General features: G+C 37.9%; 2 protein-coding genes across 5 annotated transcripts; one reads left to right on the top strand and one right to left on the bottom strand.

Annotated features, from left to right (window-relative positions):
* LOC104884479 (probable prolyl 4-hydroxylase 3) lies at positions 1-24,610 on the top strand. 3 transcript variants are annotated; one of them, XM_010669134.4, is made up of 8 exons: positions 1-426; positions 518-602; positions 12,020-12,117; positions 12,320-12,417; positions 13,440-13,569; positions 13,703-13,890; positions 14,077-14,163; positions 24,294-24,610. In XM_010669134.4, exons 1-7 carry the CDS (start codon positions 242-244, stop codon positions 14,148-14,150), a joined length of 858 nt encoding a protein of 285 aa, XP_010667436.1. In that variant the 5' UTR covers positions 1-241; the 3' UTR covers positions 14,151-14,163; positions 24,294-24,610. The 3 variants fall into 3 exon arrangements, with proteins under 3 accessions (XP_010667436.1, XP_010667435.1, XP_010667434.1); XM_010669133.3 differs by lacking the exon at positions 24,294-24,610 and adding an exon at positions 14,964-15,302 and having other exon boundaries at positions 2-426; XM_010669132.3 differs by lacking the exon at positions 24,294-24,610 and adding an exon at positions 14,923-15,302 and having other exon boundaries at positions 2-426.
* On the bottom strand, positions 23,241-26,760 carry LOC104884478 (dolichyl-diphosphooligosaccharide--protein glycosyltransferase subunit 2). Of its 2 annotated transcripts, XM_048646427.2 has the most exons (9): positions 26,604-26,760; positions 26,195-26,278; positions 25,933-26,081; positions 25,303-25,414; positions 25,143-25,226; positions 24,488-24,568; positions 24,181-24,405; positions 23,897-24,019; positions 23,241-23,748 (listed from the first exon to the last, which is right to left on the bottom strand). In XM_048646427.2, exons 3-9 carry the CDS (start codon positions 26,055-26,057, stop codon positions 23,653-23,655), a joined length of 846 nt encoding a protein of 281 aa, XP_048502384.1. In that variant the 5' UTR covers positions 26,058-26,081; positions 26,195-26,278; positions 26,604-26,760; the 3' UTR covers positions 23,241-23,652. The 2 variants fall into 2 exon arrangements, with proteins under 2 accessions (XP_048502384.1, XP_019103150.2); XM_019247605.3 differs by lacking the exons at positions 25,143-25,226; positions 26,604-26,760 and having other exon boundaries at positions 25,933-26,462.
* Between the last annotated feature and the right edge of the window lie 2 nt (positions 26,761-26,762).

The following is a 26,762-nucleotide window of genomic DNA, read 5'->3' as shown; positions in this document are numbered from 1 at the left end:
AGCCAGCAGAAATAACTAGAACACAGAAAACAAAACCATCCTCATTTCATTATTTATTTATTTGTTTTTTTCTACAATCAACTTAACTATAGTACTAGTATAGATCTCTGTACAAATTTTGGGAAATTCATCCGATCTTTCTGACATTGACATTACACAAAATTCATTCGATCGTAAATCTAGGGTTTTTACTTTTTAGGACTGAAAATAGGAGAGAGAAAATTCTTAGTAGCGGGCAACAATGGCGAAAAGCAGACAAAGCAGAAAGAGAGCGTCGACATTAACGCTAGTTTTATCAATGTTACTAATGTTAACTGTCGTACTTCTTTTGCTCCTTGCTCTCGGCATTCTCTCTCTTCCTGTTACCTCTGATGATCATAGACCTGCGCACGATCTCAGCAACTTCGGTCGGAAAGTTCTAGAAAGGTAATTTTACCTTAATTGATTTCTTCATTTCGTTCATCGAAAAAAATGTTGTTGTTTCATTGTTGAAGATTTCTTGTTTTTTTGATTGAAGAGGTAAGGGGATTGGGAAGAGAGACGAACAATGGGTGGAAATTTTGTCGTGGGAGCCGCGAGCTTTTCTTTACCATCATTTTCTGGTAAGTTTATTCTAATTGAGGAATGATTTTGTTTTGTTATTTTACTGTGTTGATCAATTTGATTGAGAGTTAATTTTATTGAGTCCATCGATTCGAACCTAATTCAGGAGTTTGAGTATGTATACTTTGTAGAATTGAGGAGGTTTTGATTGTGGTTGTTTTGAATGTGTGTGTTGTATCCATTTATTTGCTAATATAGTTGACAATAGTGGAAGTTTTCGCATTTGCTGGTGTGCTTTTTCTGCGACTAGATTGTTCGATGGGTTTGACGTATAGGAGTTGAATTTCGACTATGTAATCTGTGTATGCAGGCGGTAAACAAGCTATGATAGGTCAATTTTAGAAAGAGTCTTAGGGATGATTGTGTTTTTACCAGTTTAATGACGCTTCTTGTAAGGCAAAATGTAGATAGCCTACTAGCTGATGCTTTTCGTGTTATGATGTTGTTATTGGTGGAACAAGGCCACGTAAAGATCACCATGGAGTTCTTTTCACGATGGGAGAAATAAACATTAAGAATTTGTCTCAAGCATCCTCTGAATGATTTGGGGGGGGGGGGCTTAATGCACTCCGAGAGGCGGTTTGGGCAGTTGCTTCTGCCTTTGTGCTGGACTTCCACCCTAACATGGTATTTTGTTTGGTCGGTCCATAGGATTGGGTTAACAGAAGATTAAGCTTTGGGAAATTTTCTAATCTTAGAACTTAGAAGGACCTTCTTGCTTTGCTAGGTGACAAATATGGGAGATTAATGTTATGTGGCATTAGGTGCTCTTAGTAATATGCTTTGGTAGATATATTAGATACTTTTATATTAAGGCTACTAGGAGGAATTTCAAACCTAGGGAAATTTTTATTGAGATAAAGTTGTAACGTAGAGAGACAAAATTACTAAGGCTCTGAAGTATCGAAGTGAAAACTAACTGTCCTTAATCTTAGAGACTTATGTGCAACCAAGTTAAGGCCTTAAGGGTTTACATTATCAAGAGAATTAATTTATGTTTTTAATAAGAAGAGGTGGGTAATCTAACATTCCCTTTTGAATACCATGTGTTTTTGTGTGTGTGTGGTTTTTTGATCCCTAAGGGCCTTTCCGACAAATTTAGGTGTTAGGTGTGAGCTTTTAGCTTTCAGCTGTGAGCTTTTAGCTTTCAGCTGTGAGCTCGGAGCTTTCAGCTGTGAGCTGGGAGCTTTGTAAGTAGAAGTGTTCGGTAAAAATAGCTGCTGGCAAAATTTTGATATGCAAATAATATGCAAAAATAGTATCTTTTGACAAAAGCTACTCAAAAGCTAATAATCATAGCTTTTGGCAAAAGCTACTCAAAAGCTAAAAGCTACCTCTACAAGCTACTTCGCCAAACACTAAAATAATCTTACAGAAGCTAAAAGCTACTTAAAAGCTACCTCAAAAGCTGCGTGGAACACGCCCTAAGTTGAAATCTTTGGGCCGTTTAGAGAAATGGTGAATACAAGTATTGGAGGGAAAAACAATTGGTGAATATTTGAGGTTTCAAGTTTGGCACTTTGATGGCCAAATGAACTTTTCAATTGGAAAAAGTTTGATTGAAGACTTTGATGGTGAAATAAAGATGATGATGCATTTGAGAAAGAAGTTGATGACATGGCCGATGCAAATTTGTTACTCCTTCTGTTCCAGAATAGTGTTTGAACACTTTCCTCTAATGTTTTTCCCAAATTAGTTTGAACACTTTCATTTTTGGCATGGTCCACTATTAATATATATTATTTGTTTTATACTCCTTTAGCCCACACTTTACCTTTTATTAATAAAAAGTCACCAACTTTCTCTCCTTCAGTAAAAAAAAAAAACCTCACAAACTCCTATCACATCTACTTAAATAGAATAACATTTGATAACCACACTACAACTTATCACCTTAAAATACGTGTCCTAACAAGTGTTCAGATCTTTCTGAGACGGAGTAAGTATCTTTCAAGAAGAAAACATTAATAATAATTCAACTTGCTGTTATCCAAAATGATCAACATGGACTTTTGTCCCGAACAAGGTGATTCTTGAGAGGGGCAACACATATTGAGTATTTTGTCTCAATGTAGCAGAGCATCCGAAGGCCCAGATGAGGGGTGTCGGGCATTTGCCTGTGTTTTCAATTTTAAACTCAGACAACGTATTTAGTATAGCCTGTTCGAGGATTGGTTTGTTGGTCTTTTGCTTGGAGCTACGGTATATTTTCTGTAGTTTGTCCAAGGACTGGTTTGTTGTGAAAAGTACTGGCAATTTGTCTGTTGCTTGGAGAGACTATAGAGAGACCTACCCAATATATTGGTTAATATATTATGGGAGGTTAATATTGCGTGGATTTTACTAAGTTTCTGTAGGAATATGCTTTGGTTGATTATTTAGTTGCTTTTGTAAAGCCTCTATCTTAAGGCCAGTAGGAGAGAATTTTGAATTTAGGGGAAACTTTTATGATAGAATGCTAAGGACAGATAGATATAACTAATGATCTAAGTGTGCTTAATGTTGTAAAGAATAATGCGCAATTAATGAACTAAGTTAACGGTTCACATTATCGAAGGAGCTACTATGTAATTGAAGTTGCTAATGGAAGGAAGAGGAGAATCTATATTTATCCTTTAAACACCTTGTATTTGTGTGTGGGAGAGAATTTTGAATTTAGGGAAACTTTTATGAAAGAAAGCTAAGGACAGATATAAATAACTAATGATACCTAATTAGAGTTAAGTATGCTTAATGTTGTGAGGAATAATGTGCAACTAATGAACTAAGTTAAGGGTTCACATTATCGAAGGAGCTATTATGTAATTGAAGTTGCTAATGGAAAGAAGAGGAGAATCTATATTTACCCTTTAAACACCTTGTATTTGTGTGTAGGAGAGAATTTTGAATTTAGGGAAAACTTTTATGAGAGAAAGCTAAGGACTGATAGAAATAGCTAATGATACCTAATTAGACTTAAGTGTGCTTAATGTTGTGAGGAATAATGTGCAACTAATAAACTAAGTTAAAGGTTCACATTATCGGAGGAGCTACTATTTAATCGAAGTTGCTAATTGAAAGAAGAGGAGAATCTATATTATTATTTACCCTTTAAGCACCTTGTATTTGTGTGTTTATGCTTGACCTATGTTCCCCCTGCAAAATTGCTAGCACTCTTGGTGTTAATTCTTAACCTTGTAGGGTGAATTTTACTTTTTGGCATTACCAAGTTGTTGCATGTATCTTAGATAAGACTCCATTCTCATCTGTAGAATAAATATGCTCAGGAGCTTTAAATCTTTGTTTCTTAAGATATCCATTTTGGAACAATCGTAGAGAACTTTGGTGGGTGGGGAAAGAGACGAGTTCCATTTTGTAACTTTAGTGGTCTTCTTTGACAATGCATAAGCATCCTTCAAATTTGCTTAATTTTTGCAAATGCAGCTGTGCTGTTATGGCAATTCTAGACAATGATATTTAGATGGAAATTGTTTGATTGAAAAATTCCAGATCAATATGAAATGAACTTTGATGGTGCTATAGCTTCTACAAAGCTTTCAAAAATCTTTTTGGAAATTATCTTGGCAAAATGTTACATATGAAAAGAAATGTAGCAATGTTTCAGGGAATCTCCAAAATAAAAAGTGGGGCAATCTTTGATGGTCGGAGGGAGTACAAATTATGGATTAAGCTTGCTCTTTGGCTTTCATTGTCAATAGGTTGGGGACCTGCTCGGCTGCTTTTGCTCCCTGAAAGCAGGCTGCTATGAACTCAGTAAACTTAACTCAATCAAGTAAATGCAAAGAAAATAGCTAAAATATTAAATTTTATTCATTAAATCACTATGAATGCACCCATTATAACCTCCATTCTTTCCAGAGGATGAAAGACTCCCCTATTATGTTTCTCTCTCTACAGATTTCAGAAGGATCTCATTGCATTACCCTCCCTTTCATTTATCTGCGAGATGCCTTCTCCCTTACTCCACTAACTGTTGCAAAGGAATGACTTACCCTTAGTGATCCTAACCAATTTTGACATAACAAATTATTCTGTCTGACTTGTGTGAGGTGTGCCATGTAGATGCTTCATCTAAGGTGCCTTTAGCCTTTAGCTGTCTTTCTTGCGTATGTACGTAAAATAAGGGTCATCTTGGTGCCTTGCGTGCCCACCCAGTTTGCCACCTTGTCCTCAATGTTTAGAGAAGGGACCTGACCTCTTAACCTTCCCAAGTAGCTTCAATACTAGGCATTTCTTTCCATTTCACAACCACTTCCACTACGGATGTCAACCAGATTCAGGTTTTTTCTCTATGGTCAATTCAGCGGTGAGTACAGAAGGTAGAGTAGGAACACAAAAGCTTTCTGGCACGTACTGGCACAACAAGTTTGAGCAAGGACACATGAAACACTAGGTGGATTTTAGTAGTTTTTATGCCATCTAGATTATGAAAGGTGGATTTAGTAGTTTGTATGGCATTGTATAGTGGCATTATGAAAATTACATCAAACTCGCTGCATCAGCCGTTGCTGAACGGGCAGCGGCCGTGTTTTCATCTATGAAAAGATTGAATAGCCGATTCGTCTGATTAAGGCTAAAATAGTAGATCTCTTAGAATTTGATGCAATTTTCTTGATGAGGGGAGGGGAAACATACCAGAATAATAGGTTTTCTTTACTTTTCTCCATGAAATTATCTTGGAATTATGCTTCAACTATAATCTCTCTCCTATACTTTGTAGGTTGCTTTCCATATCTTCGAATTTTTGTGAGTAATTGGTTAGCTGGTGGTGGCTGGTACTGCTTTTATCTTTCTCTCTCTCTCTAGTTGGGTGTTGAGTCAAGTCAAGATAAAAGGTTCTTGACTTTTTTCAAAAAATCTAAAAAGCGTGTCAGGATGGGGTGGAAGGGAGGCGCATGGAATTAAAACTCTCCCATTCCGTTACAAAACGGCCGTTCTGTAACGGATTTTGGGATTTGCTGTTCTGCGAAATCTTGTTATAGAACGCCATAATGAAAATCACATACTTCTCGCCGCGTTGTCCGTTCTGTAACGCGAACTTGCCACGTTAGAACACTTTTATCCTCGTTACATCCGTTCTTTTCAAACATTGGCCAAAAATATTTTACGATTTAATTACATAGCTCATGAAACATGATTTATGATAGATTTGATTATATTATGTTGTAATAATGCTTCATAAACTAAAACAACGCAAATAAGGTTAGAACATATGAATGTGATTTTTTTCTAAATTCACGCCGCGTCGGCCGCAAAATATTCTATTTCCCAGTTACAAGCCATTTCCCGCGACAATGCGACCGTTCCTGCGAACACGACTGTGACCGCATTTCTTTTTCCTAGGGGAGGTGTGTTGTATTTAACCTCTGTGTATCAGTCAACTCAAGATATAAGGTTGAAAATCCATGTGTGGGGGTGCCGGGAGGGTTTGGGAGGGGGAAGCGTGTTGCAATACTATTATATTAAAAGATAATTTTTAATGTTATTAATTAATAAACAAGCAATTAGAATAATTTTTTATTCATCAAATCTATAACATATAGTATAATTATATTTAGTTTTGGGCATATCATGTTGTAAATATAGTTGCCATACTAATAAAATGCAAATACAAGCTTAAATTGAAGTGATGTTATTTTCAAAAAAAAAGAATCATGCCACGAAGGACGCAATCTGTTCCATTACACCTGTTACCGTGACAACACATCAGTTACCGTGAACACGAACCCGTCCGCATTCTTTTCCCTGGACAGTAGTACTGCCTCTTTCAAATCTAATCAAGTGGGGGGGGGGGTGTCTCTTCCATATATAGCCTAAAAAGGGTTGCAGTTTGGAGGTATGGGTGGAGCCGTGGAGGTTTGATACCAGTACTCAGCCAGGGGCCAGTGTAAGCAACCAACTTAAGTCTTAGGTTGATTTTAAATGAAACACCTCATATAGGTTTGTGTGCTTTTTTTGACCACTTCTTTGTGGCCATCAAAATGCTAAGGAATAATGATGGAACGAAAGCCATGTAGGTTGACCATGTAATGAACTGACATAACTAAGATAAACTTTTATTGATAATTTCTGGAAAAAAAACAGTAAAATAAAATGATAATTACAAGCTTTCGAGAGGCTTGTTCTCTCCCCTTGAACTACTAAGAGCTCACCGATATCCTCTTTCTCCCTAATTTCCTCTATTTATAGAGTTTTTCCCTTCTAACCCTCTAACTTATTTCTCAAGCTACTAACTAATTATGCAATACCAAAAGTACCCATCTCCCTAGATTGGTTCACTACAGACCACCTCTTGAAGGAACACCAAAGTTACAGAATGAGCCATAAAGGCTGTTTAAGGCCTAGGAAATGGGCGTACTTTGGGAGTCTATAAAGCACCACTATCACTATAACCATGACTCCTTTTCATTGGGTGGAGGTGAAATCTTTGGGTGTGACTTTTCTGCCTTTGTATATAAGGATTCTTCGATCCAGGATGTAACCTTAGGACTTCCCTTTCAGCCAAATTATCTTAGGATTATGTTTGATGAAGGGATTAGAGAAGTTGCAGGTCATCCTAATTTCCCCCACAAAAAGTTACTTAAGGATCCATGCCTCCACATTCTGGAGTAAATATGAACAAAACATCTCCAACTATGTTGGAGGCCCCAGGCTTGTAAAGAATTTCAAAATTGAATTGCATGAGCTTGCTAATCCATTTGGTAATACGTGCCCACCTCCTTTTGTTCCATAAAGAACCTAATGATGTTCGTTACTTTAATCTGAAATTTTGTTCCGAAAAAGTAATTTTTCCACTTTTGGACAGCTAAAGTAAGAAAATCGCGGATGCGGTCGCGTTTGCGGTATCAGTTGCGACTTGCGAAGATGCGGACGCGATTTGTAACAGAGGAATGGAATAGATCACAGTGGACATAGCATGAATTTTTCTTAAAAAATCACAATAATAGAATAAACCTGAACTTTGCATTTTATAAGTTTTATCTTTTCATTTATATAAATTACACTCACTCATATACATTAGTAACATTACCCACAACATGAGAGCTACGTCATGTTCTTCTCCCATCTTTGGTGTGCACATCATATTCTTGTAGCTGCAATGTGTGTTTTCCCTTTCTCTGTTTTGGGCCTTTTGGCCAATTTTGACAAGTAAAGGACATGATGAGAAAAAAAATTCTAACATGGCAATTAGCATTAATAAAGAACATCGATGCGAGAAGGCCGTGATTTTTACCGCAGTGTTACATAACAACATTTCGTGGAACAGAAGTTATAATTCCGTTACATAACGGTCGATACGTGACGGAAAGGCCGAGTTTTTATACTTGAAGCCATCAACTCCTTTTCGTATATCGATTTCAATCTGGCCCTAGGTCCCAAGAGCTTGCTAAAGAAGGCTATGACACTCTTTTAAATGGACAATTCCTAGTCCAAATCATGTGGCATCAGTCCTAACTCCTAAGAGTAAAGGATTTATGGAAATTAGGCAGGCTAATAAGATCCAAACATGACCTGCCTTGAGTGACTTCAATGCTTCAGTGGCCTTTGATGTCAATCCAAAATTATTCTTTTTTGAACTGATGAGTGAGAGGTTGAGCAATCTGAGCATACTCTCTTATGAACTTCCTAATATAACCAGTTAAGACAAGAAACCCTCTGATCTCTAATTGAGATTCTGTGGAAGTAGCCATTCCATCATGGCGTACCTTAGTCGTATCAACTGTCACTCCTTTTCCATAAATATATGCCCTAAGTAGGCTACCTCACTCAAAACAAAGGCACATTTTGTTTACCATTTGCAAACAGCTGATGTGCTGTAGCAAACTTAATACCATCTGGAGGTGCTGCACGTGGTGCTCCTTGCTGATGCTATACACGTATATCATCAAATAATACCAAACCAAAGTTGCGAAACTGAAGCCTGAACAACTCATTCATTAGGGCTTGAAAAGTGGATGTTGCATCAATGACGCCAAAATGCATCACAAAGACCTCATAGTGGCGTTCTCGCGTCGTACAAGCAGTTTTCGGAACATCTTCAGCGTTCAACCTGATGTGATGATAACCTGACTGAAAATCAAGCTTGGAAAAGATGATAGTCCCCTCTAATTCATCCGGTAACTCTACAATTATAAGGATGGGGTACTTGTGAAAAAGAGTGGTCTTGTTTAATGCCCTGGAGTGAACACAATCTCCAAGAGCCATTCCCCCCCCCCCCCCCTTTTTTTATATGTGCTGGAAGATGGGCTTCTTGAGAGCTGGATAATTCGAGCCTTGAGCATATCTTGTATCAACCTTTCCATCTCATCCTTTTTGAATTCAGGGTACCTATAAGGCCTCACATATGGGGTCAGTGCCCTCTTTTAGAATGATGTAGAGCTCATGCCCCTAGAAGGTGGCAAGCCATCTGGCATGTAGGTGCAGTCATTAAGAAGTCCTCTTCCTTGTTAGTATGCTCACGCCCTTCCAAATTATTAAATTCCACCTATAAAACCCACCTCCCTTTCTTAACTTTCTGAACATATCCTTCAAGGAGATTAATGACCTGTCCAAGGATGGATCTCCTCTTAGGGTGACTGTCTTTCCCAACATGAAATTTCAGGGTATGTTTCTTGCAGTTTGCAGACATAGTGCCCAATTTTTCGATCCACCGAATGCCAGTCCCTAAGGGTAAGTATAAGAAATCTTCTATTACAGTCAGTCCTTGCAGTTGCAAGGCCACCCCCTTGCACTCGCCATTACTTTGAACAGTCTCCCTTGTCCCCAAGGAAACACCAAAAGGACGTGGCTGGTGTTATAGGTATACTCAAGTGTGTGACAACTTTGGGTGGAAACAAAATTATGGCTGGTCAATCATCACAATTACCTGGTGATTGTTCACGGGGCTTAGCATTTTGTGAATTTTGGCCTTTTGGGACTTATGATTCTCATCATAGAGGTGAAGGCAAATTTTAGGTGGATGGCTTCAATGTTTTGTGTTTGGTTCCTCTCTTCTTTCAAGCTCCACCTCTTCTTCTTGGGCTAAGAGAACTCTAAATTCCTTCTTGCATTTGTGACCGATTGACCACAAGTCATCACATCTAAAACAAAGTCTCTTTTCTCTTTTCATTTGCAGCTCCTTTTCACAAAGTCTCCTTGTTTCTTCCATCGACTATGCCACCGGAACCCACCAATTGCTATGGTGGTTACTTGACATTGAGTTTGGGCTTGAATATGAATAGGATGAGCTTTTATGCGAAGAATATGAACCGGAGTAGGTTGAGTAAGCTCAAATACCTCTCAAGCAATTTGGTCCTGGTCCATAACTTCCCGCCTGGCCAAAGCACATCTTTTCTTCTACCTGTAATGCAACTCCATGGCATGATCTAATGATGTTGGCTTTAGCAATCTTACCTTCACATGCACCGCTTCTTTAAACCCCTTCAAGAATTGGCCCTTGCATTCTCTTCGGGCACTTAAGTCAACCGAGCTAAGCAGGTGGCGCGGTAGTCCACCATTGTTCCAGATTGGTGGTGGACTAACTATTGCTCATGCAATGATCCCAATAATCGGAATTGGTTTAGCAACACATCCTTAATGTCTGCCCACCGCCACACAGGTGGCTGCCTGTCACCATCACGTACTACTAGTACAACTTTGGATTTCTCTTCTTTGCCTATCCGATAGAACCTAAAGAACCTCTATCCACCTGTCCATGTTCACCCTGTTAAGGGTTGATAGCTCTTGAACCGCCAGTGACCCATTTTTCCACCACCACTCTGTTCACCCAGAAATCGGCTAACAAAACCACCATCACTACCACCACTGCTGGCTCTTTTGGACTTGTACCCTTCCTAATTGTTATTTCCTCTCCCTTGGCTCTTTAGATTTTGACCAAATACTTTCTTCACGTCTTTCAATTGGTTTTTGACCACTGTCGTTGTTAGTGCCTATATGGTGAATCTGATCTCACTCTGAAATCTTTCTTGGTCATTTTTCATCATAGCCATAGCCATGTCTTGATTCTCTCGCAATCGGCCAATATGCCCCACCAAATTATGGGTAGCTTACTCCAAGTGGGTGGTCAGTTGCTCGATCAACACTCGCAGCATCCCTTTGGTGGGTTGATTGACATCTGTGGCCAGCAATGGTCATTTGCAGGCCAGAGAATCCCTGTTCCAGCTGCTCATCCTCTTCTAGTTAGTGGGTGGTGCCATACTTGCTCGGATTGAGTGCCCTAATGCCATTCCTATAAATTCAGTATAGTTAACTCAATCAAGTAAGTAAATGCAAAGAAAATAGCTAAGATAGTAAGTTGTATGGAGAAATTTGCTGTAAATATACAAATTACAACCCTCATTCTCTCTAGAGGTTGAGAAACTCTCCCATTGTATTTCTCCCTCTACAAATATCTGACTGATCTCCTCTTCACATTATCTTCCCTTTTATTTAGTGGCTAGATTCACTTACTCCACTACCTAAAATCTGGAAGAAAGACTTTTGACCCTTAGTTATTGTAACCAACTCTAACATAAAAATTTATTCCGACGTAGGTGCCTTTGGCTGCCTTTCTCACATGTGAAGATAAGACAAGAGGTCTGTCTTGGTGCCTTGCAGATGTCCAGTCTCTGGTTGATCTTTCTCATGTCACTGCAATCCTAAATTAAGTTAGTGGGGTTAGTTTCTTGGTGCTTTGCCATCCGAAAGCAGTTTGGTCATGTCTTGATCATTCTTCCATCCTTCTTTTACTATCTCAGTCCTTTCTGATGATCTGTTTGGCCTGTAGGATGTGTTGGGAGTAGATAGTGCTAGAGTATCAGGAGGTACCTGCGTGGACTGCTACTTTCTTTTGGGCCTTTGGCTGTGTGAACTATAGAAATGACTAACTGAGGTAATCCAAACTCCAAACATCAGGAGGGGAGTGGTTGGTGGAAGAGAGGGTGTTCCAATTTACTTAAATCATAATCTTGGGTTTGCAGAGCTTGGGATAATTGTGAGGCTGGATACCCATGTCTAGATGAGAAATTTTCTTAAAGATAACTGTAAGAGGGTGCAGGTATTGTCAATGATGTATATTACTAGGTCACAATTTTTGGATTGTAAATGAGAAATGAGGGATTTAAGACATTCTCTTATGATCATAATTCTTGGTGAGATTTAAATGGTGCCACTCTGTGCATAAAGGTGTTAGAGGTAGGTAATAGATGCTAGACATCTGTTACTCTTTGGCACTATCTTTAGACATAAAGTGTCCTGAAGGCCATTGACACGTGCCATGTAGAGGTAAGAGGTCTCATCTGCTAAGTTCCGAGTAGCTTTCATGTAGTAAATGTGTTTGTTCCCTTTCCTTTTCAGAGAGGGGAGGGGGGCTGTTGTGCTTGTATGTGTGTAAATTTTATGTTTACGAGATGTTGATTCTAGATTCTGATTTCTGCAGTCTAAGGAGGAATGCGATTATCTTATTGACCTTGCAACACCCCATATGGTGAAGTCAACTGTTGTTGATAGTAAAACTGGTCGGAGTAAGGACAGCAGGTTTGTCTACTGACCAATTTCACATACAATGGTTAAGCCTTAATGAATTGTGAATTTGGCATTATTGTAGCTGATTTGTTTCTTCCATTATCTACTTCATTTCGCCAACTGGAGGGCGGAGGCTAATACATTTTTCATATCTTACGTAGTCTCTTTGACAAAATACTTAGCATATGCCATCTGTCTTAATCATCGTGTGCAGGGTGCGCACTAGTTCTGGAATGTTTCTGAGAAGAGGTCAAGACAAAATTATAAGGGACATAGAGAAAAGAATAGCAGATTTTACCTTCATTCCTGTAGGTATGAGATGCAATAGCTGTGTTTCTTGTACGATTTTATGTTGGTCAATGCTCCCCCCTTCCCTTCCCTTCCTATCAATACTTCATGATCAGGAATTGTTTTTGGCAAGCATAAAAGCTGCATTTCAGAGAATAGCAACGCTTCTGATAGGCGGTATTAAATTGTGATCATGGTGATGTATTCATATATTAATATATATAGAATAGCCATGTATCCATTATAATGCTCGATCAAATTTATGAAGTAGATATTTGGTGATGGAGTGCCATTATTATGGACATTGACCAGGCACTTGCCTTTCAAAACAACATATACATGCACTATCATTAGTCCATTACCATCAGTCATAACCACTTACCAAATATGCCTTATTTGTTTTGTCTAAATATTAGGTGTAATTGTTGTTGAATGACATCAAAAGAGTAGAAGTGAATGACCCAAGAAAACCTAAGAAGTGTAACAGTAACAAGAAGCAAGGTTCAGGTTGTAAATTAAATTTAGTGAAATAAGTTAAGAACAATGCTTTGACTAGAATATCCAACAACAAGAATAGAAATAATGCCTATGTTAAGTTTCACTATGCTTGGATTTTGGGGAAGCCAAAATTTAGCAGTGTTACCTCAATACCTCCAACAACTGATGGCTTGTAGAGAGACTGCATACGATAGATTGAAACTATTTGAGGCTTCATATATAATCAGAAGTTAATCATAGATATATATAGCTTTAAAAAATATTGGGATTTTGTATAGGTGGACTTTAAAGACCTATGCACACAGCAAGGAACACCTAAAAACGTTCACTAAGGACTTCAACTTCTTGCATTTCTTGTCTTTTAAAAATAGTAGATATTGGAAAATTTTGGATTTATGATTTTATTTCTGCTGGTCCTGATGTATATATCTATATGTTTCCCTGAAAGACCTGGATTTTGTCTTCTGATTAAATGGTTTCTTTAATATTAGGATCCATATATATGATATTATGACTCTTCTTGCCTCTCCGTTTATCTGTTTTTACAGAGCATGGTGAGGGATTACAAATTCTTCACTATGAAGAAGGTCAAAAGTACGAACCTCACTATGATTACTTCCTTGATGAATTCAATAAAAAGAATGGAGGCCAAAGGATTGCCACTGTATTAATGTATTTGTAAGATCTCTAATTCAGCTTGCAGCAATGGATGGGTTTGGCACCATAGCTCACTAGCATTGAAGTTCTATTTGACCTTTTTGATTGTGTACTTATTTCCACTTCTAATTATTTGCTGACATTTTCAATGCAGATCAGATGTTGAAGAGGGTGGTGAGACTGTTTTCCCAGCTGCTCCAGGGAATTTCAGTTCCCTGCCAGGGTGGAATGAGCGATCTGAATGCGGTAAAAGGGGCCTCTCTGTGAGACCAAAAATGGGCGATGCCTTACTCTTCTGGAGTATGAGGCCTGATGCAACATTAGATTCTTCCAGTCTGCATGGTTAGTCTATTTGAGCTCCCTGTTAACAAAATTGACAAAACGCGACCCCTCTTGTTTTGGCAGTAGTTTTGCAGCAGTGCCTTGACCTTCTCTTATGATGTTGTTTGTTGTACTTCAAACAGTAGCTTTAGCCATTGTTGACCCTGCTTACTCGAATGATTATGATGCTGTCTTGATGTGTTGCAGGTGGCTGCCCAGTTATTAAAGGAAACAAGTGGTCATCTACAAAATGGATGCACGTTGAGGAATATAGGGTCTAGGTCTGCTGCTGAGGTAATCTACCTTAATTTTGACTTTTAAATACATCATGTATCCTATCTTTGGCTTTTCCAGAAGCAAGCGTAGGATATAGTTGGAATTTGGAAGTAGTTAGGAAAACTTATCTTTCCCATGTATTTATACATGGTACATAGACTTCACGGGAAACCTCTGATAGCAACTGAGAGTTTGGCTTAATTTTCAAATTATACATGTATCTAAAAATCATCGAGAGGTCTTTATTTTTTAGTTTTCTACTTTTCTGCTCAGCCCTGTGCATAACACTACTTGCACATATGTGTTTATCAAGAATGAGTCTAGGAGCTAATATGAGTCTCTCATTAACTGTTCTGTGTGTCAATGGAATGTCACTGTGAGGATCATGTTTCGTTGTAATGGGATAGATAAAGTTATTTTTGGATTTTAAATTGAGCCGTATTGTTGTTTTTATACAACTTTCTGCTTCATACTTGCATATAATGATTATTTAAGTGCACCTACTGGATAATTATCATGGCTTAGTTTTCGCCAATAGCTTATTACCAGATTACTTTCCTGTTTCTGGACAGACTTTACAAGAAAGGGATACATGTTGTAAGTAGTTTTGTAGCTTTCATAGAGAGAAGCTTCACTTACGATCTGGAGGTGCCGTGCCTATTTGTACAGATCAAATTTCTGCTAAGACAAGCTCGTAAAAAAAAAAAAAGATGATCTCCCAAACAAGATGCTTGTCAATTTCTGCTATATCGTTCATTAAATTTGATCCTTTGGCAGGTTATCATTGTGCTATCGATTTTGGTTTTTATATCTTGCAGTCCGAGAACTTGTTCAAGAGTGCCCAAGTCCCAGTGCAACTGCCTGCATGGCTCCAACCTCCATTACTAACTTGCACATTAGCAATATATCGATTCTAATGAGTATTTCAAAATTATAGTACCTTATAATATGAGGTATACATACTATGTACTATTCTCTTGCGTCATCGTTCTTTCTGCATGTGCCATGTGGTACACATTACGTCAATTTTCAGGCATATGCACTGTTGCTTCAGTGTGAATTACGGGTGAGATGTATAGAGCTTCGTGATCTGTGTTACTGTGTTACTTTGTTGTAGGTAGCAAGGATATTCCAATAAAGAGTTCCATTTTTTTTTCTCTTCTTTTCTTTCCCTTTCTCTTTCTCTAGTACTTTTTCCCGCCTATTTCTGTAGATCTTTTTTTTTTTTTTTTTTCTAATGCAACCCCATTTCTGTAAATCTGATACATCAGGACTTCGCTTCCAACTAAGTTCCAAATTGCTTCTTACTCTAATGCAAAGTGCTAAGTGTGAACTTTTAGAAAGGGTCTTGGAGTGAGGAGTGAGAAAATCTCTATCATATATGGGAATTTTTGAGAATTTTGATGTCTACTATTTTTTACCATTATACCTCTAATTAAAAATCAACTATAACTTCTCAATTTTTTTTAAATAAAAGAAAAATAGATATAGTGAATGGAAAAATTGCAATTAATAACTTTTACCACCATCTTTTATTTGCTTTTACACGCATCGCGTGCATATAAGACTAGTATAAAATGAATTACAACGTATTCTATGTCTTTTTGCATTTTTGCCGCACATGGTGGTTAGTCATTGGACTTTTCACTTAAATTTACAACATCTTTCACATCAACTCATTTTTTCTTTTTGAATATTTTTTTTGCTAGAAAAAAAAAGTGGGCATTATGATCCCATGAAAGGCTCGAAACTTGAAAAATAATTTATACCTTGAACTTTTTTATGTGCTTGAGATTAGACAGCACAGAATTTTCCTTAGTGAGTCATTTAGAATAGTTTGTTGTAATCACCTTTAGACAATTGAGACTTGAGATCTTCCATAACTCTCTTGCTTTCTCAGTTCTCACAAAAACAAAAATAATGTACTCGTATATAAATGAATTTTTTAACTAAATAATACAAACTTTTAACCGTTCCTTCATAGTAATACAAACTTTTGATTATTATGTAATATGACAAACTTTTCATCAAAAATTCTTATAGTAAGACAAAATCGGATGCATCCTGATAAACTGGTTGATCGGGACTTTTGTCACAACTTTATCGGTGGATTTTAATTTTTGTTCAACTAATAGATTTTTTTTCTTTTTCTCTCCCTTGCTCCCCCCCCCCCCCCCACCAGCCATTGAACTCTTACCCTCCCCTACCTCTACCCACCCACTAAGAAATCCCTCTATACTGCTCCACCACTGAAAACCCCCAAGCCCCCGCACTCCTTTATTCCCGAAACCTCCCGCACTCCCCCATCCCCGAAAACCACCCCCCTTTCCTAGAAAAGCACCACCAGACTTGAGCTCCTCACTGGAACTCCAAAGACGCGACCCAAATTTGAGTTCTTGTGTGGTGGTGATGCTTAGGAGGTGGTGGTATTCGTGGGAGAAGGATGGGATTTTTGTTGGTGGCTGCGGGGAAGGGCCATCAATTCGTGGCGGCAGTAGGTCATCAAGGTGGGGGTAGCCTCGCGGTAGCTTCACGCAGAGGAGGAAGAAAGAGACCGAGAGAAAGAGAGAGAGGTGAGAGACGAGAGAGTGCAGCGAGATAAGGAGGAAGACGGCGGATGGGTGGTGCGGAGAGGTGGCTATGTTCAGTGGGTGGTTTTGGTGGTGGTTGTGGGGTGGGTGAGGGGCAGAAGTGGTTCAGGCGGGTGGAGGGTTGGGGGAGGAGGGAGAAAGAAGAAAGATGATTTTGTAACTTAATTTTGACATGTTTTACAGGTTACAAGTCACATTGACTTATTATAGGAATTTCGATGTAAAAGTTTGTTATATTACATAATAATAAAAAGTTTGTGTTATTGCGAGAGAATGGTCAAAAGTTTGTATTATTCTAGTTAAAAAATCCTATATAAATATGATATTTGTACGCACACAAGATAGAAGTAGGGTGTTTAAAAGAAAACCTGACCAGAAAAATTTAACATGTTGATTCGTTGACCCAATGACCCACACTTAAAAATCTGGTAATAAAATGAATCTCTCATTTTTTTTAATGGTAACTGGCGTGGGAAAAGCGGATCTGGTCAGGGGCTGATATTTTTTCAATCGAACCGCGTACTTGATACTTTTGTTTTTTTTTTTTCAAAAAAAAATCTACTGCTTTAGTGCTTTTTGTCATTTACCAAAACCACAAAAAGATCATCTACTGCTTTAGTGCTATTTAAAGAAACTCTTGACATCTCATCGTGTGAGGTCATTTGGCTTCTCACAGGATGTACCAAAGTAATTTGAAAGTACCAAAGTAAGAGTTGTACCAAAGGAGGGTATTAGTGATACCAAAGTTCAAAGTTGATAACAAAGTAAGTATACTTGGTGGCAATTAAGTACAATTGGTTTCAAAACTCAAAGTTGATACCAAAGTTCATACACTAGGTATCAAAATGAGAGTAATTTTGGTATTGGTACCAATTTTGTTGACCTTTGGTATAAGGCTATGTTCAGTTCACCTTATTTTTGCTTATTTCAGATCTAATCAGATCAGATCAGATCAGATCAGATCAGATCAGAAAAAATAAGTTCAGATCAGATCAGATCAGAAAAAATAAGTTCAGATCAGATCAGATCAGATCAGATCAGATCAGATCAGATCAGACCAGATCAGATCAGATCAGATCAGTTCAGATCATATCATGCTTATATTTAAAAACTCATTATTATTAAATATCTTTCACTACATATTAATAAAAATTATAATAATTGAATATTAATAAAGTACTCATTGAGACGAATCAAACAAGACCCCACATGACTATATTTTTTCTTATATATTGAGAAAAATCTAAAAGATTATCTCTAATTGTGAATAGTGTCAAGATTCTAAGTGAGAAAGATAAAAAAATACAAAGGGAGTATTATTATTTACTAGTACATTTGTTCAAAAGAATTATTATTGTTGTTGTTGTTGTACTTATAATTATTAATATTGGTAATTATTATTAATCTTGTTGTTACCATTATAAATGTCATTGTTATTATTATATTAAGTTATTTTGTTGTTATTAAATAATAGAAAATTAAAAGCCACGTGTTAAGAACATAAGATTGATGCAAAAATAAGAAATATATAAAATATGATATCTCAAATTCATGACAACGAAACTACTAAGTTCGGATTACATTTCAAAATAAGCTAAGTGTGAGATACAAATTATAAATTTAGATTCGGTATACCTCTTCCTACCGAATTCCAAATCTCTCTAGCTATTTGAAGTTGCACGATATTTATTTATTTTTTGCTCAAGTCATAGTTGTTTGTATATCTTATTCTATTTTATATGGAAAAAAAAGAGTTGAGTTTGCGACTTCTCAAGTGTGAAACTTTTTTTTAAGGGAAAGTGTGAATAACATTGTATAAGTGCTCTTATAAAATAATGACTTGAGTTATATAATTATTTTTAGTAATAATAATAATTATGATTATAATTATTATTGCTGTGCTTATAATAATGATAATAATAATTATTATTATTATTAATAAAAGTTGTGTAAAAGTTGTAATAGAAATAAAATGATAATAATAGTAATACTATAAAGAAGATCTTATAATGTATTGCATAATAATGATTTACAAAGTAATAATATAATAGTAATAATATATTTTATATAAGATAAGATCTTGTAAATCACATCAGTTCAGATCAGATCAGATCAGATCAGTTCAGATCAGATCAGATCAGATCAGATCAGATCAGATCAGAAAAAATAAGTTCAGATCAGATCAGATCAGAAAAAATAAGTTCAGATCAGATCAGATCAGAAAAAATAAGTTCAGATCAGATCAGATCAGATCAGATAAGTTCAGATCAGAAAATTTCAGGTGAATCAAACATAGCCTAAGTTGGTACCGAAATTCAGCGTATGTTTTTTAACTTTTTGCGTAAAATATAAAAAATGCTTCTATAAAAGATCATTTCGACCTATCACAATGAGACGCCTATCCAAGCTCTAAGTTCCTCATATCCCAAAATGAATACTTCCTTTTCTTCCAGTTTTTCTACACGCCTCATTCTTATCGCATAAATCGTGATACTGGTCATAGTAGTTAATTTTTTATTCAAGCATACCACTAATAAATCTTTACAGTTACTACAATATTATCTAAATTTGAAAATCCATTGCTTGATACGGTGGAGAAGCGACTGCAAGACGCTGGAGACACGACCAATAGGATGAAGTCGAATATTAGATCAAAATTTTCCTTTTGTTTCTTCATTTTCCTCCTTGAATTCTAAAATTTGATCGTATCTTTTACCCTCAACCCCAAAATTGGTTATTCTCGTATCATATTCTCTACCTCCCCTTGAAGTAACTCGAGTTTGTTGGATTTGCTCTTTACCTAGTGATATCACTATGAGTGTTGATTCAATGAATTTTCTTTAAACAAAAGGAAAGTATGAAAGTATCAAGCAGAGTACCCTATAACCTGACTCCGAACTACTCCTATTTCAAACATAGAAACAAAAAAATTGGGTAAACTAATAAGGGACATCCCAAAAAGGAATAGGACTAAACTAATAAAGACCGGAGGGAGCATCAAGTATCTCGGCTTGCAGGTGCCCAGTTTTCCCGGGTTTGAGTTTGGGTTACGAGTTGCCTTTTCAACTGCTCGCATATCTCTGAAACTTTGGGTACCTAGTTATGAACAGTGCCCACCAAGACTCCATTTGGCAACACGTGTAAGTCACCTTAAATGACTAGGTGCTAAAATGTTAAGTCAACTAAAATAAAATAGTCGTGTTTGGGGTAAGAATTTAAAAAAATTTAAGCTAAAAAATTGACTAAAATTGAATTGTTATTAAATATAACATCTCAATTTAAGGTGCTAAAAGTTTGAATCATCAGTTAGTGCCATTCTGGCTAGGGAAGGTCCAGAGAGACAATTGTTTATTTATTATGTAAGTAAATCCCTCGTCGACGTCGAAACCAGGTATTCATCATTAGAAAAACTTGTCTTGGCACTAGTTATTGCTTCCATGCAATACATGTAAAGACTAACGAACTATCCTATTAAGTCAATCTTGAGACGTCCATAACTGACATGAAGGATGAATTACTCTTAGTAGTTATGACATCATGTATCATCCCCAAACGATGATAAAATTACAAGCCTTAGCAGATTTTGTGGCTTGACTTCAGCCCACAACTAAAGGCGTCGGCACAAATTGAGGTAAGTATGCTAGATGTTAACACAGTTAATACGAAATGGGTGTTTCATGTAGATGGATCCTCGAATTTTCGAGGCGCCGGACTAGGTATACTGCTGAAGTTGCCACAAGGGGACACTATAGCCCGAGCTATTAGCTGTGATTTCAAAGCTACAAACAACGAAGCAGAATATGAAGCATTGTTAGCTGGGTTGACTTTAGCTAAAGATCTGAAAGCCACCAACGTTGAAGCCTACAACGACTCGTTGTTGATAGTTAGCCAAACCAAAGGAGAATTCGCCGCCAAAGAATCCAAGATGACGGCTTACCTGGAAGCGATCTAGTCAAAGGTAAAATATTTTGCAAGCTTTAACATCCATCAGATCCCAAGGCATCAAAATACGCAGGCGGACACATTAGCCATTAGATATTGGCTCGACTATGAGGAAATCAGGATTCAAGAACATAGTTAACATACCTATAGGTCACTTAGTAACGACGTCGATCGATCGATTAGCAAGCGACGTCGACATCAACGAAATAACAACGACACCGTCCACCAATTGGAAGGTGCCAATCATCTCATATCTCAAGGACGATATAAATCTAGACGACATACTACAAGCTAGAAAGGTACGCTTTAAATCTTCAATATATACTCTGATTGACGACATACTTTTTTGTAAGTTCATTGCAGAGCCTTACTTATCTTGCCTCGATGGCGACGAATGTAAACAAGTACTTCAAGAGATGCACGACGAGAGTTGCGGTAACCATTCAGGTGGACGTAGTTTATCCAACTGAACCTTGAGAACGGGATACTACTAGCCAACGTTGAGACGTGACGCCAATGAATACGCCAAGAAATGTGATGCTTGCCAACGACATGCTGCCATGTCTAATAAACCAACAGAAAAGCTACATCCAACTATTACCTCATGTCCCTTCATGAGGTGGGCAATGGATTTCGTCGGCAAGTTGCCTCAAGCGCCGGGCCAAAAAGTATTCATGTCAGCGCTGATGGATTACTTTTCAGAATGGATTGAGGTCGACTCATTCACCCAGGTACACGACAAAGAAGTTATTACTTTTATTTGGCGAAATATAATTTGCAGATTGGGCGTTCCGTTGGAGATAATCTGCTACAACGGCTCCCAATTCATCAGTACACCCACACGCAACTTCCTAAAAAAATGGAACATACAACCAAGTATTGTGACGCCGAGGTATCCACAGACCAACGGACAAGCCGAATCGAGTAACAAGTCAATCATCAAAGTTATTAAAAGGCGTCTAAAGGCAACCAAAGGTAAGTGGGCGGAGGAGATCCCGTCAATTCTTTGGGCAAACCATTATGTGGACGGAGGAGCTCCCGTCAGTTCTTCGGGCGGGGAGCAAGTTTTGTCAGATTTGCATGACGGAATTCCTCCATAACTTCCATCTCAACGGTGACTGAATCCGTTGACTTCTTTGCCAACGGTGCCCACGACCCTTGTTGCTTCAGTATAGCCCGCATCTTGATTTGCCACAAACTGAAACTATTCCTCCCAGTGAATTTTATCAATCTTCACATTCATCTCAAACATCTTTCTCACACAGATCAAACCCAAAGCTCTTGGTACCAATTTGTTATGACAGACGTGAGAGAGAAACAAATAATGAATGCAAGACAATGAAAATAAGACATCAGATTTACGTGATTTACCAATTTGACTACGTCCATGGACAGAGAGAGAATATTTTATTATGTGAGGAACAACCAGATTTCAGAGAGAATTAGACTTAGGGGGCGTTTGGTTGTTATGGGGTAAAGGGAATGGAATCAAGAAAGGGGTAGAGAGGGAAAGAAAAGCAAAACCCTTAGATGTTAAGTGTTGTTTGGTTGGTATAAATTCTTTTTCTTCCTTCTATCTCTCTTCCACCACAGCACCACCAGTTCCTCCTCCCTTGTAGTTCCACCGCCACCCTCTCCCCACCCAGTAGCGTCGTGAGCCGCCGCACCTCTCCCTCCTCTTCTCGCCGCCCGCCACCCTCTCCCATGCGTCGCGTCCTCTCGTTCCCCCTCCCCTGCGCCACGTCCGCCCGCCACCCTCGTACTCTTCTCCGCTCTCCTCCCCTGTTGTCGCGTCCGCACGCCACCCTCATACTCTTCTCCGCTCTCCTCCCCTGTTGTCGCGCCCGCCCGCCACCCTCTACCCTGCGTGGCATTTCCCCCGCAACCCTCGTACTCTTCTCCGCTCTCGTCCCCTGTTGTCGCGCCAACCGCCGCTGCTGTTTCCGCCAGCATGTCTCTAAAAACAGAGCATCAAACAGTGGTTGGGTTAGGGTTTTGGTGGTTGGGTTAGGGTTTTGATGGTTGGGTTAGGGTTGCCGGCGGGTGGGTGGTCAAAGAAGTGGTTGGATGGTGGCGGTTGGGTGGTGGCCGGTTAGTGGTGGTAATGATTGGGTTAGGTTGTGATGGTTTGGTGGTGGTGGTTGGATGGTCAAGGAGGTGGTCTATGGTGAGTCAAAGAAAGGGAATGTGAAACCTTTGGGGGGGGGGGTGTGGGTAATCAAATTAGAGGGATTTGAGGGTAATGAGGGGAAAGAAGGAGAAAAGAAACCTCCAAAACAAACAACATAAAAGGGAATCAAGAGGTTCCATTCCCTTTCCCTTTCCAGTTTCCCCCAAACCAAACGCCCCCTTAATTCGTAGTCTAAAACGATTAGGTTAATAACCTATTTTATCATCCACGTTAGAAAACGTGTTACCCGTAAAAAACGTCAATCCGCCCGACCGGGCGGTATTTCCCTTTTCCCAAATTCCTTGCGGGCCCGATCGCGCGACATCCGCCCGACCTGGTCGGGCGAGACGCCAAACCTGCGCTCTTACGCATTTTGTCGAACACCTTCAATACACTATTCAAGGCACTATTCTTACACACACTTCACACAAAAAAATACACTGGCTACTCTTTGATGATATACATGTACTTTACATTTCCAATAAAGTATACTATTTTACTCAAGTAAACAATCCTTGTACTTAGAACAATTATCTTAGGGTGTACTAATTGTCGTTCACTCTCAGCAACAATTGCATATAGTGGATTGATGGACTCATTTCCACACGCGGTCTTTTACCCACCTTCATTGGGGTTTTTCTGCATCAACACTTCTTTGTGTCGTTCCCCATTGATTCCCTTTTTGCATTTGCATAGCATACATCATATCAATCTGATTGTTGTCGTCCCATATCGAATCTTATCGTTTAGACAAAAATCAGCATAAACAACCTTTAACCTATCACGAAGAAATGATGCTCCTTGTTAGGAGAATTTCAATTTGGATAGTGTCTTGTGACCAACATATACCACGAAAATTCCCAAGAAGAACAGGATACGCAGCATCGTAAAGATGTTCAACTGCAAAAGGAAAAACAAAGGGTCAAGTAAAGAAAATTCCCAAGAAGAACAGAGAAACAGTTGCACAAATTTTAGGTAACCGGAGAGAGTTTAGCAGAGATCCACAAATGTATATAGAGAGAGATCAGTAATAGTGAAAAGTACATACCTGTAACCAGAAAAGCACATAAAAGCAAAGTATAGCAGCAATGCCAACATGAAAGAGTACAGCGTAAGTAGCCGCAACTCGTGATGCTGGGAAGTTCATTAGATTAACCCCAAGACGACACAACTGCAACAATTGATGAAAATCAAAGTGAGAGGTATAGTACACAACACATATCCAAACACCCAAGTCATACATCTATAGAAGCAACTGTTTGCTTTTTAGCCAATGAAGTCATATCATTGAGATAACCATCAACTAACAGAGGGTTCAGAAAATCAACTCACCCCAATTAAGAATCCTGCAAGTGGAACAAGGACAAGGACCAAGAAAGCAAGATATAGTTTCATGAGTGCGCACTTTTCTGCAGCTCTGAATATGTGTGTTATTTCTGGTTTAGGTGCGAACCTCAGGAGAGGATCGGTTGGCTGAGGAGGTGGACGAGTTGCCTTATTCGGTACTTTTGGAAGATCCAAGTCAATATGACCCAAGGAGCATAAGAATGAATTTTCCTGAAAGCATAAATTCAGAAGACTATAAAATTGTAAGTATTAAGCAGTCATATATAATATGAAAAGAGTCATATATAATTACCATGACAGCATCTCCAACAATTAGTTGAAGATTGTATTTGCCAGAAAGGTAGTACAGCTTGTCCATTAGTCCAAGGAAATCCTACAGTTAGATATCATAAGAAGATGCTTTCAGAAGCTAACATTCGTCAAGAAGAACAATATACATAAGTATACATAACCACGCCTAATAGATGACAACACAAAGCAAACAATTTATGAGTTCCAAAAGCCAACGTCAAACAATGGTTCAACAAAAGCACTACTAAGCAGCAGTATCAAGTTGGCCATATGATAAAGTAGCAAGAAAACTATGAAAGCAGCATGGACTGATAGAATACCAACAAGTCATTACTGCTTAAGCGGATCACTGAGTTCAAACTAAAAATTATGTATCAACACAAACTAATACCACCAAAGTGAAACATAAGAGCATTTGTTTTTCCTTTTTTTTCCTCTTTTGGGAGGGGTGTATATCTATTACTATTAGCCGGCGCTCATCTTGAGCATTGTTTGCGCAAAGAAACATGTATTTAAGATGATCATGATATCTCTCACAAAAGTAGCTACCTATTTCTGACCTAAGCTTAGGTAAATACAAATTTTTGTGATCTTATGCAGAAGATAAAGAGACTTGCAGATGACATGATATGCCTAAAGCAGTAAAAAAAACATACCAATATTATTTCAAACTCTTTTCCTGAGTTCCCAACTAAAAATACGTGTTCAATATTTGTCTCATGTCTCAACTTCAACAATACCTGCTGCTATCTCCATTAGCAAACAAAAAAAAAAATGATGCATTCTATAAAGTAAAAAAAAAAACATATTCAAAACCTGATTAGGTTCAAATGCATTCCCAAGAGGTGAGACCAGCTGAAAAGAGAGACGCAGCTTCTGGAGATGATTTGCTAACAAGGACACTGAACTTTCTGCAGACAAATTTAACCTGCAATTTCATCTTTCAACATTTAATACTTAATCACTGGTGAAAAATAAACAATTAAAGCATTTTCCATCCATTTCCCAGCAAATATGACGAGTTATATCCGAAGATGTAATGCGAGTGGATAAACACAAGGAGAATATTAAACATATAACATACACTAGACTTATTGACTAGTGAACAGATTGTACAAAGTAAGATATAAGTATGACCATATATATAACAGTTACATCTTCGAATTTTATAAGTTCACCAATAGTCAAAATAAGAAAACATTGGTTCAATATCGTAATCAATGTTTGGAGAACAGAACAAGGAAGATAGTTAATACTACTAAATGATCTCTAAACATCATTCTTAGAAATACAGAGGGTGGATGACTGATGAGGAACAATGAGATATCAACAAAAGAAATTATAAATAGCAAGCTTGGGACTAAAGTGACACTTAAATCCTATAAAAAAACAAAAAGTGACAAATAAGAATTATCACAAGTTTCACAAATTTTGTTTTATACTTACTTTTTAGGAGGCTCAACATTGCCAAGATCAGTATCAAGGATTGCTATTTCAACATTTTCAACTTTGATTTCTCCTGTGACATAAACTTCGAACCGACTTCGTCCTACCTGTTTATATCTACCCATATCATCTGAATAATTGAGAACAACCTAACCCCAAGTCCAGCAAAAAAATAAAGAAAAAGAAAAACAATAATGGTCAATCTCTGCACTAGCCCAATGAAAGATGTAACTAATTAGCTAAAAGTATAAAAGAATGACACCTTGAAATCAAAGATGTACTTTCCGACATCAAAATCTTTTGGAAAAGCATCTAATCCATGAAATTCACCATCATATTTTAAATCCTAATACAATAGTTATAGGCACATCAGTTACTAGTCGATGAAGAAATTCCAACTAGAAAAAAAATGTAGATACTTCCTCCGTTTCAAAATACTCACTACACTTTCCATTGTGGGAAGTTTCATATTACTTGGTACACTTCCTTTTTGGGCAATAAACTCTTTCTATCTCTCTCCTCCCACATGGGTCCCTTTTCTTTTTACTCTCTACCTCTCTCTTCTCCAAAAATTGCCTAGGAGTCCATGAATTGAGAAGTGTAGCGAGTAATATGAAACGGAGGAAGAATAATGCTGAAATCTGATAACATAAGCCAAATTTATTGAACACCTGATTTTCAAATGTAAGAGCAATTTCCGAATCGAATTTCCTTGCTTGTATGCTTTTCACTGTGAGGGGAGGTAGCCTACGCCCAAGTATAGGAATCACCTTAATCTGCTCAGATATATTACAATTTATGTAAAGATGGATAAAAAGATGAAACCCACC

The sequence above is a fragment of the Beta vulgaris genome, chromosome 1 (assembly GCF_026745355.1).
Source record: "Beta vulgaris subsp. vulgaris cultivar EL10 chromosome 1, EL10.2, whole genome shotgun sequence".
In the NCBI taxonomy this organism is placed as follows: Eukaryota; Viridiplantae; Streptophyta; class Magnoliopsida; order Caryophyllales; family Amaranthaceae; genus Beta; species Beta vulgaris.
Note: the sequence above shows the minus strand (reverse complement) of the source record. Positions and strands in the feature narration are given on the sequence as shown.

What these genes read in the sequence shown, in the direction of transcription:
- LOC104884479 (XM_010669134.4), top strand. Translation starts at nt 242, where the DNA reads ATGGCGAAAAGCAGACAAAGCAGAAAGAGAGCGTCGACATTAACGCTA. An exon ending in GCCACTGTATTAATGTATTT is followed by an intron (nt 13,570 to 13,702) that starts GTAAGATCTCTA and finishes TTTTCAATGCAG; the next exon opens with ATCAGATGTTGAAGAGGGTG. An exon ending in AGATTCTTCCAGTCTGCATG is followed by an intron (nt 13,891 to 14,076) that starts GTTAGTCTATTT and finishes GATGTGTTGCAG; the next exon opens with GTGGCTGCCCAGTTATTAAA.
- LOC104884478 (XM_048646427.2), bottom strand. Translation starts at nt 26,057, where the DNA reads ATGGGTAGATATAAACAGGTAGGACGAAGTCGGTTCGAAGTTTATGTC. An exon ending in AATGTTGAGCCTCCTAAAAA is followed by an intron (nt 25,415 to 25,932) that starts GTAAGTATAAAA and finishes ATGAAATTGCAG; the next exon opens with GTTAAATTTGTCTGCAGAAA. An exon ending in ATGCATTTGAACCTAATCAG is followed by an intron (nt 25,227 to 25,302) that starts GTTTTGAATATG and finishes AGATAGCAGCAG; the next exon opens with GTATTGTTGAAGTTGAGACA.